This window comes from Schistocerca cancellata, chromosome 11 (assembly GCF_023864275.1).
Source record: "Schistocerca cancellata isolate TAMUIC-IGC-003103 chromosome 11, iqSchCanc2.1, whole genome shotgun sequence".
Lineage (NCBI taxonomy): Eukaryota > Metazoa > Arthropoda > Insecta > Orthoptera > Acrididae > Schistocerca > Schistocerca cancellata.
In genome coordinates, this window is record NC_064636.1 from 77,675,057 (window position 1) to 77,687,300 (window position 12,244).

Consider the following 12,244-nt stretch of genomic DNA (forward strand, 5'->3'; position numbering starts at 1 on the left):
AAATGTCTCCTCCTGAATGGTGGACCCTTTTTTTGGACTGTAACAAGCGCTGTTCAAACATTTATTTAGTCTGTTCTTGTTCCTTGTACTGAACTTGTGAACTGAGCTCTTTGTTGGAAAAAGGGACACATTATTTACGACAAACTTCATTGAGGAATGAAATATGTATTCAGAAGCATTAGGCTATTGTTCATGAATTCCGAGCACAAATAATGCACATTACATGCTGATAATTTTTGTTTCACTTGAATACTTAGTCCAAAATGCCATTAAGCAATGAAAGTAAACAACTGTTTTGTAATTAAACAAGTATTTATATGCTTGCTGCGTATGATGGCCACACAAACAAACTTGTTGAAGTAAACAATGTACACTCCTGGAAATGGAAAAAGGAACACATTGACACCGGTGTGTCAGACCCACCATACTTGCTCCGGACACTGCGAGAGGGCTGTACAAGCAATGATCACACGCACGGCACAGCGGACACACCAGGAACCGCGGTGTTGGCCGTCGAATGGCGCTAGCTGCGCAGCATTTGTGCACCGCCGCCGTCAGTGTCAGCCAGTTTGCCGTGGCATACGGAGCTCCATCGCAGTCTTTAACACTGGTAGCATGCCGCGACAGCGTGGACGTGAACCGTATGTGCAGTTGACGGACTTTGAGCGAGGGCGTATAGTGGGCATGCGGGAAGCCGGGTGGACGTACCGCCGAATTGCTCAACACGTGGGGCGTGAGGTCTCCACAGTACATCGATGTTGTCGCCAGTGGTCGGCGAAAGGTGCACGTGCCCGTTGACCTGGGACCGGACCGCAGCGACGCACGGATGCTCGCCAAGACCGTAGGATCCTACGCAGTGCCGTAGGGGACCGCACCGCCACTTCCCAGCAAATTAGGGACACTGTTGCTCTTGGGGTATCGGCGAGGACCATTCGCAACCGTCTCCATGAAGCTGGGCTACGGTCCCGCACACCGTTAGGCCGTCTTCCGCTCACGCCCCAACATCGTGCAGCCCGCCTCCAGTGGTGTCGCGACAGGCGTGAATGGAGGGGCGAATGGAGACGTGTCGTCTTCAGCGATGAGAGTCACTTCTGCCTTCGTGCCAATGATGGTCGTATGCATGTTTGGCGCCGTGCAGGTGAGCGCCACAATCAGAACTGCATACGACCGAGGCACACAGGGCCAACACCCGGCATCATGGTGTGGGGAGCGATCTCCTACACTGGCCGTACACCACTGGTGATCGTCGAGGGGACACTGAATAGTGCACGGTACATCCAAACCGTCATCGAACCCATCGTTCTACCATTCCTAGACCGGCAAGGGAACTTGCTGTTCCAACAGGACAATGCACGTCCGCATGTATCCCGTGCCACCCAACGTGCTCTAGAAGGTGTAAGTCAACTACCCTGGCCAGCAAGATCTCCGGATCTGTCCCCCATTGAGCATGTTTGGGACTGGATGAAGCGTCGTCTCACGCGGTCTGCACGTCCAGCACGAACGCTGGTCCAACTGAGGCGCCAGGTGGAAATGGCATGGCAAGCCGTTCCACAGGACTACATCCAGCATCTCTACGATCGTCTCCATGGGAGAATAACAGCCTGCATTGCTGCGAAAGGTGGATATACTGTACTAGTGCCGACATTGTGCATGCTTTGTTGCCTGTGTCTATGTGCCTGTGGTTCTGTCAGTGTGATCATGTGATGTATCTGACCCCAGGAATGTGTCAATAAAGTTTCCCCTTCCTGGGAATGAATTCATGGTGTTCTTATTTCAATTTCCAGGAGTGTATGTCAGATTTTTATTTTTATATCATCTATGTCCCCCCCAAGAACCATGGGCCTTGCCGTTGGTGGGGAGGCTTGCGTGCCTCAGCGATACAGATAGCTGTACCGTAGGTGCAACCACAACGGAGGGGTATCTGTTGACAGGCCAGACAAACGTGTAGTTCCTGAAGAGGGGCAGCAGCCTTTTCAGTAGTTGCAGGGGCAACAGTCTGGATGATTGATCTGGCCTTGTAACACTAACCAAAATGGCCCTGCTGCGCTGGTACTGTGAACAGCTGAAAGCAAGGGGAAACTACGGCCGTAATTTTTCCCGAGTTCATGCAGCTCTACTGTATGGCGTGGAGAGATGGATCAAACCAGTATCAGGACTGAAGACCACAACAACAACAACATCATCTATGTCTGATAAGCCAACGGCCTTGCCACGCTGGTGACACTGGTTCACTTCAGATCACCGAAGTTAGGTGATGTCGGACATGGCTAGCACTTGGATGGGTTATTGTCCGGGTCTGCTGAGCGCTGTTGGCCAGTGGTGTGCACTCAGCCCTTGTGAGGCAAACTGAGGAGCTGACTGAGAAATAGCAGCTCCAGTCACAAAAAGTGACAATGGCTGGGAGATCAGTGTGCTGACCAAATGCCCCTCTGCATCCAGTGACGCCTAATGGCTGAGTTCGGTACGGTTGGGATTTCAGAGACCAGTTGGGCTGGAGAGTTTAGAGTTATAAGAAAATGAAACGCCAACAACCGTCCTTGTGAACTTATTTATTTTCTAGCTACTAGTTTCGGCACTTCAGTGGGCCATATTCAGGCCATAGTTGATGCTGAAGGGGTTGACACAATCCCTATGTATAGCACATCAGTGGCCAACATAACTGGTTATGCAGACTATCTGTAAACTTTGATGTCAGCACTCCAACCATCAACTGCCAACTGGCCACTGATTTGGTATATATAGGGATTGTGTCAAGCCCTTCAGCATCAACTGTGGCCTGAAAATGGCGCATTGAACTGCCGAAACTACTAGCTAAAAAGCAAATAAGATCTTAAGGATGGCTGTGGGCGTTTCATTTTCTTACAATAGTAGACGGCCATGGTCCCCAAGACCTCCACTCAAAAGGCTAGACATATAAAAAGTTCAGAATTATGTCTGATAACATTTGCACTGCAAATAAAGATATGTTCCGACATTTCAGCAGTTCTGTGGGATGCTCCTTCAAACTGAATTTTTTATCAAGTAGTCTATGAATTTAACAGTGTAAAGCTCTCCTACCTGCGCTTGTCCATACTTGTAAACCTCCTTATGTTCTAAACTGCAAAGTGTGGCTTTCTTCAAAGTTTAATGAGAGTGAGGTAGCTACAAAACATTCATGGATGTACAAGAAAATTTTACTACTGATCCTTTCTAAAACTATGCTAGACTTGCTGTTAATTGCAATATTCATATCATCTGCCAGCAAAACAAATCCTGTCTATCAATGTACCTGATGAGAGATCATTAATGTACACAAGAAAAAGCAGTGGGACACCACACGGAACTACTTCCCAATCTGATGATGATTGAGAGTTTAATTCACTGGTCTCTGATATTGACGTACTATGTTTTCTGCTTATCACTTGAGCCGCTTTGCAGCATTGCCAATGACGTATTAGCATTCTAATGTACTTAAAAGGACGTTGTGGCTCACACAGCCAAATGTCTTTGACAAATCACAGAAAATGCCTGCAGATTGTAACTGATTATCTAATGAATTATGTACAAATACCTGCAGATTGTAACTGATTATCTAATGAATTATGTACATTACCACCACATGTATAAATAGGCTTCTCAATATTGGAACTGTACAAAAACCCAGACTGTATCTTGGAGGCTCTGTGTTATTCATTGTCAGATGGTTAACAAGTTTCTTATGCATTATTTAAAAAAAAAAAAAACTTTTTGAGAGTGCTTGGAAAAGAACAATGTGTGAAATTTGATGACATTTCTTTATACAGGTCCTTCAAAAGTGATTTAATGTCAGAATATTCCAGCCTGTCAGTACACGTTTCAGTGATAAAAATTGGCTGCACAAATTATTAAAATTTTAGTAAACTCACAAGAACACCTTTAATTAACTTTGATGATATTGATATGTCATCAGAACAACTAGAATGCTTTGATTTTAAAGATTTTTCTATGTAAATTGTAGGTAGAGGAGGGATAAAAGAAAGGAAAGGGAAGGGATCATTGATGTAAACTGCATCAGGACTTTATGTGGAATCAATGGCGATGAGTGAAAATGTGTGCCAGATGGGGATTTGAACCAGGTATCTCCTGCTTGCTAGGCAGTGCATTTAATTAATGTGGCATCTGGGACGCATTGTTTATCGCAGTTGCACAGATCATCTCGACATGCCTCTTGGCCAACCCACATTCCCATCTATCTGCCGTCCCCATCAATGTCCTTCATGCTCACTACTTTGAGAGTCCCACAGGTGGTTGGACTTAATCCATATTGAAGATGATTGAATCACTGCCCATCAAGGCAAATCAGTTATGTGAATGCATGGAATCCGCAGCTGGGTAGGAATGTGGGTTCGCCTAGGGGTGTGTCGAGGTAGTCCATCCAGTTGTGATATACTGTGGTTCCAAATGGCTAACGCGACTGCCTATAAGCAGGAGATCCTGGGTTTGAATCCTGGTCTGGTACACATATTAATTCGTCACTACTGATTCCATGTAAAGATCCGATGCAGCTGTCATCAATAATTCCTTTCCTTTCTCCCCCCTCCATCTTCAATTTACATTATATATATCACAGCTGCAGATTCCACATTGTGTTTGTTCTTGTAGATATGTCTAAAAGAACAGACACCACATTTGTTTAATTTTATTAAATGTTTGAATAAAAACCTCGGTATAGACTTCACAAGCTGTGGCCAGGGCTGCAGTGGTGAGCTGAATTACCTGAGGAAGTGGTCCAACACTGAGCCATCTTGGTCAACTACATGAAAAGAAGGCATGCCCTGCCACAAAAAATGCAGGTCAAGCAACTATACATGTTCATCACTTGTACCCTACTGGTACCTTATCTTCAACTGACACCTACACCGAGACATATTCCGTGCCAGTTGGCAATCCCACTACATAGGCCAGATAGTTTAATCACAACTAGCTGATCATCCACTAGGGCTGGGCTATGGGACCCTGCTAGATCCGATGCTTCTAGGGCTCATGCTGGGGCCATTGAAAGGGGTCACATCCAGGTTGACTTCATCTGATCTCTGGGTCCGAGTCCCAGATGGCTCCATGTTGTACACCTGACATTCCATGGGGGTTGCTGGCTCTTTATACCTGCACCTGCAGCTTGTCATTACCTGATCAGCAAGACCACTGGAGTCCCCATTTCGCTGCTGCAGCACAAAGCTGCAAGGATGTATTTCTCTCCCCTCTCCTTTGGATGTCTTCAGGCCCCTCAGTACTTGCCATCCATGTCAGATCTGTGCTCTTTGCGCAAGGAACCACCCTGAATCGAGAGCTTCAGGTTTATACAGATCATGACTCTGCCTAGACATGCACCATCCAACACATACACAGCAGACATGTATTTTGAACGCCCCCCTGCTCCACCCTCCAATCACCTCTCACGGTGCTCACCAGTCAGGTCAGCGTGGTGGTGTGGTGTTTATGTGACACCTGGGCAAGGACACTGACATCAAAAGCTCGAGTATTATCTGGATCATGGATCATGACTCTGCCAAGATGTGCGCCATCCAACATGTGTAGAGCATAGACATGTTTGAGGCCCCATTTTTGGATTTCCTCGACCATCTTTCGCAGTACTCACCATCCGGGCCAGGGCGGTGGCATGGTGCTCGTCGTCGGTGTGCCGGAGCACCGCCCTGAGCAGCAGAGAGTATCTGGTGAGGCGCTGCATCGGCTTCACCAGCAGGTCTGCCAACCTCAGGCGGCCGCACGCTGGCTGCGCCTCACACCACTGGAAAACCAAATAAAAATAAAATACAGCTCCACTCACAGAACATAACATACATACTAAAATGTAGATTTTCACGGCCAGAAATATCATGTCCATTATAATTATCCAAGCTGTTATGCCGTGGTCGGTTGATGAATTTTGTCTCAATTCCCAACGTTTCGTCTCCGACTGCGGGAGACATCTTCAAGGGGGTCCGTAGTTCGATGGAAGGTCCAACACACCCACTGGCTCGCTACTGATCGAGCCAGTAGGTGTGTTGGACCTTCCATCGACCTACGGACCCCCTTGAAGATGTCTCCCGCAGTCGGACACGAAACGTTAGGAACTGAGACAAAAATTCATCAACCGATCATGGCATAACAGCCCGGATAATTATAATGCACATGATAACATACATATTCATCCATAGAAAGATGATCCTAAGGAAGTCGAAAAAGACTTGATCAGCACTTCCATTTCGTATAATATGTGGGAACTCTCTGTAAATATGTGGATACGTGGGAGATCAGGCGTATACTACGCAGACGAATGTCATGGGAGTGTGATATGCACATATGCAGATGGCGGTAGTATCGAGCAAACAAGGCATAAAAGGGCAGTCCATTGGAAAGCTGTCACTTGTACTCAGGTCATTCGTATGAAAAGGTTTCCGACGTGATTATAGCAGCACGACCGGAATTGACAGACTCTGAATGTAGGGTGGTAGCTGGAGATAGACGTATGGAAAATTTAGTTTCGAAAACCGTTAGGGAATTCATTATTCTGAAATCTACAGCGTCAAAAGTGTGCTGAGACTACCACATTTCAGGCATGAGCCTGCACCACGGACAACGCAGTGGCCGATAGCCTTCATTTAACGACCGAGAGCAGCGGCGTTTGCGTAGACTTGTCAATGCTGAAAGACAAGCAACACTGCATGAATTAACCACAGAAATAATGTGGAACGTACGGCAAACGTGTCTATTAGAACAATGCTGTGTCGTCTGCAACACCTCTCCTCGACTTGCGACTTTATCACTTGGACCCTAGATGACTGGAAAACCGCAGCCTGGTTAGATGAGTCCCGATTACAATTAGTAAGAGCTGATGGTAGGTTTCGAGTGTGGCGCACACCGCACGAAGCCATGGACACAACTTGTCAACAAGGCACCGTGTAAGCTGGTGATGGACCCGTCATGGTGTGGGCTGTGTTAACGTGGAATAGTGTGGGTCCTCTGGTGACACTGAATCGAAATGGTTGTGTTCGGCTACTTGGGAGGCCATTTGTGCAGCCTCTCATGAACTTCATGTTAACATACAACGATGCCGTGTGACCAGGCCATGATTGTTTGCCACTGGTTTGAAAAACATGCTGGAGAATTCGAAAAAATGGAAACATCAGCCTTGTCGCCCCACATGAACCCCATCGAACACTTATGGGACATAATCGAGAGGTCGGTTAGTGCATAAAATATTTCACTGATGGTGCTTTCACAACAATGGTTCAAATGGCTCTGAGCACTATGGGACTTAACAAAAAAAAAAAAGGTTCAAATGGCTCTGAGCACTATAAGACTTAACACCTCAGTCACCTAGAACTTAGAACTACTTAAACCTAACTAACCTAAGGACATCACACACATCCATGCCCGAGGCAGGATTCGAACCTGCGACCGTAGCGGTCGCGCAGTTCCAGACTGAGGTGCCTAGAACCGCTCGGCCACTCTGGCCGGAGGGACTTAACATCTGAGGTCATCAGTCCCCTAGAACTTAGAACTACTTAAACCTAACCAACCTAAGGACATCACACACATCAATACCCGAGGCAGGATTCGAACCTGCGACCGTAGCGGTCTCGCGGGTGCCGACTGAGGCGCCTAGAACCGCTCGGCCACTCTGGCCGGCGGGACTTAACATCTGAGGCCATCAGTCCCCTAGAACTTAGAACTACTTAAACCTAACTAACCTAAGGACATCACACACATCCATGCCCGAGGCAGGATTCGAACCTGCGACCGTAGCGGTCGCGCGGGTCCAGACTGTAGCGCCTAGAACGGCATGGTCACTCCGGCCGGCTCACAACTGTGGTCAGCTATAGATGTTGCATGGCTGTGTATTTGTACTGGGTAGTTCCAACGACATGTTGAGTCCATACCACGTCGAGATGCTCCATTACGACGGGATAAAGAAGGTCTGACCGGTTTTGGGAGGTATACGATGACTTTTGTCACCTCAGTGTATAATGAAGAGAAAGAAACCGATGAATATGGTAAAATGATTGCGGTGCACAGACCTAGTAGCAGGATGTCTAATCAGCAGCTTCCAGGGACAACTAAAATTTTATTTTCAAAGTTTCATATAATTATTGACCGAATTTAGAAATCTAACGCGCTGTCTTAATCTAGTGAATAAGACGTATAGTATTACATTAAAGGCGTAACGCAGCAAGACAGGTATTACAGAAAGTGTGTGTATTTCTTCAGGTAGCGTAAACTTATGGTGCGCAAATTAGGCACGTTGTACACTTAGCAATCAAACAAATAGGAAGTTCAGAGAAGCTAAGGCGACATAGGAGCGTGAAAAGTGTGAAGATATCGAGAAAGAAATGACTGTCGGAAGGACTGACTCAGCATGTAGAAAAGTCAAAACGACCTTCGGTGAAAGTAAAAGCAAGGATCCGAATTCCCACAGGAGAGAGGGGATGGGTGGGAAGAGGGCACTGAAGGCCCCTATGAGACGGAAGATTTTTCTGATGACATGATACAAGAAGAAACAGGAGTCTATGTAGAAGAGATAGGTGTCTAGTATCAGAATTCAACGCCTGGAAGACTTAAGATCAAATAAGAGAGAATGGATAGATACACTATGTCATCAAAACAATCCGGACACCACCAAAAACATTCGTTTTCCGCATTAGCTGCATTGTGCTGCCACCTCCTGCCAGGTACTTCAGTAGTCATTAGACATTGGGGCGCTCCGCGGAATTGACAGACTTCGAACATGATCAGACGATTGGGTGTCACTTGTGTCATACGACTGTAAGCGAGATTTCCACACTCCTAAATATCCCTAGGTCCAACGTTTCCGATGTGTTAGTAAAGTGGAAACGTGAAGGGACACGTACAGCACAAAAGCGTACAGGCCGACCTCGTTTGTTGACTGACAGAGACCGCCGACAGTTGAAGAGTGTCATAACGTGTAATAGGCAGACATCTGTCCAGACCATCACACAGGAATTCCAGACTGCATCATCGTCCACTGCAAGTACTATGATAGTTAGGCGGGAGGCGAGAAAACTTAGATTTCATGGTCGAGCGGCTGCTCATATGCCACACGCCACGTCGGTAAATGCCAAACGACGCATCGCTTGGTGTAAGGAGCGTAAACATTGGAAGATTGAACAGTGGAAAAACGTTGTATGGAGTGGAGAATCACGGTACACAATGTGGCGATCCGATGGCAGGGTGTGGGTATGGCGAATGCCCGGTGAACGTCATCTGCCAGCGTGTGTAGTGCCAACAGTAAAATTCAGAGGAGGTGGTGGTGTTATGGTGTGGTCGTGTTTTTCATGGAGGGGGCTTGTTTTGTGCGGCACTGTCAAAGCACGGGCCTACATTGATGTTTTAAGCACCTTGTTGCTTCCCACTGCTGAAGAGCAATTCAGAGATGGCGATTGCTTCTTTCAGCACGATCGGGCACCTGTTCATAATGTACGGCCTGTGACGGAGTGGTTACACGACAATAATATCAGTGTATTGGACTGGCCTGCGCAGAGTCCTGACCTGAATCCTGTAGAACACCTTTGGGATGTTTTGGAACCCCGACTTCGTGCCAGACCGCATCGACCGACATCCACACCCCTCCTCAGTGGAGCGCTTCGTGAAGAATGGGCTGCCATACCGCAAGAAACCTTCCAGTACCTCATTGAATGTATGCCTGCGAGACTGGAAGCTGTCATCAAGTCCAATACTATATATAACATCAACGTTACCGATGGAGGGGGGCCCCGACCTTGTACGTCGTTTTCAGCCAGGTGTCCGGATACTTTTGATCACATAGTGTAACATTCCATCGGAATTACTAAAAGCACACAAAGTGGCCACAAAGCGATTATTGATATTGGTGTCTAGAGTGTATGAGTCTGGCGAAATAACACCTGACTTTCGAAAAGTACCATCCACACAACTCCAAAGACTACAAGAGCTGACAAGTGCGAGAGTAATCGCAAAATCAGCTAAACAGCTCATGCATCCAAATTGCTGACAAGAGTAATGTACAGAAGAATGGAAAAGAAAACTGAGGATGTGTTAGATGACGGTCTGTTTGATTTTAGGAAATATAAAGGCCCCAGAGAAGAGGCAGTTCTGACGTTGCGGATGGTACTGAAGGTAAGACTGAAGAAAAATCAAGAAATGTTGATTGGATTTGTCGACCTGGAAAAACGTTCAACAATGTTAAATGGTGCAATTGAAATTCTGAGAAAAATAGAAATAAGCTATAGGGAAAGGCATGTAATAAATAATATGTACAAGAACCAAAAGCGAGCAATAATAGTCGAGCGCTAAGAACGAAGTGCTCGGAATAAAAAGGGTGTAAGAAAGGGTTGTAGTGTTTCGCCCCTACTGTCCAGTCTGAACATCGAAGAAGGAATGACGCAAATAAACGAAAGTTTCAAGAGTGGAATTAAAATTCAAGGAAAAAGGATATCAATGATAAGATTCGCTGATATTACTATCCTCAGTGAAACTGAAGAACAACATGATCTGTTGAGTGAATGAGCAGCGTATTGAGTACAGAATATGGGTTGAGAGTAAATCGAAGAAATACGAAAGTAATGAGAAATAGCAGAAATGAGAACAGTGAGAAACTTAACATCACAACTGGGGATGACGAAGTAGACAAATTCTGCTACCTAGGCAACAAAATATCCCATGACAGATGGAGCTAGGAAGAGATAAACGGCAGACTACCACTGGCAAAAACAGCATTCCTGGCGAAGATAAGTCTGCTAGTATCAAACAAAGATCTTGATTTGAGGAAGAAATTTCTGAGAACATACGTTTGGAGCAGAGCATTGCATGGTAGTGAGACACGGACTGTTGGAAAACCAGAAAAGGAGACAATCAAAGCTTTGAAAATTAGGTGGACTGATAAGGTAAGGCATGAGGAAAGGAATATGTGGAAAACACTGATAAGGAGAAGGGACAAATGGTTCAAATGGCTCTGAGCACTATGGGATTGAGGTCATCAGTCCCCTAGAACTTAGAACTACTTAAGCTTAACTAGCCTAAGGACATCACACACATCCATGCTTGAGGCAAGATTCGAACCTGCGACCGTAGCGGTCGCGCGTTTCCAGACTGTAGCGCCTAGAACCGCTAGGCCACTCCGGCTGGAGAAGAGGGACAGGATCATAGAGTATCTGTTAAGACATAAGGGAATGACATCCATGGCACTAGAGGGAAACGTAGAGGGCAAAAACTGTAGAGCAAGTCAGACTTTGGGATACATCCAGGAAATGAGAAAGTCCTACTTTGAGATGGAAAGTTGGCACAGGAGAGGAATTCATGGCAGGCCAGATCAAACCAGTCAGAAGAATGATGAACCAAAAAAAGAAAAAAATAGTCATCCTATATTTGAGAATGAGAGCTCTTGGTGGCAAACATAATTTCAAATATTTTTCAAATTTTTTGCTGCTTACGTGTTTAATGTCAAATATTTAACACATTAACTCATTATTAAAGAAGTATGAAGCTGTTTTGTACATGAGAGTTCGATTGTTCACAGAATAGAACGAGGAGGGGGGGGGGGGGTGGCAGAGGGAGTGTGTATTGGTAGCATCTGATCACAAGACCAGTGGTCAACAGCTTGAGCCACCTTCTATCCTCTCTGCTCCAACCTGTTTCCGTGCCTTTACTTTTGTGTCCTGCCCTCTCTCCATCTCCACACCCTCCACCTCCTTTCCCAACACAACTTCCAGCACCTACCCCTCCCGGATGATGAGCTTTGCCCTGACATCTACCCCTCCTACCAACTCTAACCCCACCTTCCCCCTCCTACTTCGCAGGGCTCCCTTTCACCTCCTCCTGCCTTCCCCTCGGCAGTTTTCCTCCCTCCTCCACCCTCATCCCTTTCCCATCCCCCCCTTCTGTGTCTGTGCTCCCTCCACACTTGCCTTCCATCTCCTGCTCCGCGTGTCTCCTGTCCCTTGGTGCGGCCCCCGACCCCCACCTTTTTCTTTTCCTCCCACCCCCTCCAGCCCTCCTCCCCACTTCCTCTCCCCTATATTTCCCTCCTCTCAGGCCTCCTCTCCCTCGGCAGGTACCTGCTGGCATTTTTTATTCTTCTTGTGTGCTCCATAACTTACAGTGGTTTTTTAAGTGCGTCTCATTCTGGTGTGTTTTTATACTGTGGCCAAATTTTAATTTGTGCATGTGATTCCAGTGTATTTTATTTTCTCCATTACCAAACAACTGTCTTCTTTTAACTTTATGCCGACTT

General features: G+C 46.4%; 1 protein-coding gene across 1 annotated transcript in view; it reads right to left on the reverse strand.

The window, feature by feature from the left end:
• Nucleotides 1-12,244, reverse strand: part of LOC126108224 (pleckstrin homology domain-containing family G member 5) — a 694,776-nt gene that overhangs the window by 99,291 nt on the left and 583,241 nt on the right. The window contains exon 10 of the mRNA XM_049913456.1: nucleotides 5,615-5,764. Coding sequence (XP_049769413.1) covers nucleotides 5,615-5,764 — 150 coding nt within the window. The remainder of the gene's footprint in view (nucleotides 1-5,614; nucleotides 5,765-12,244) is intronic.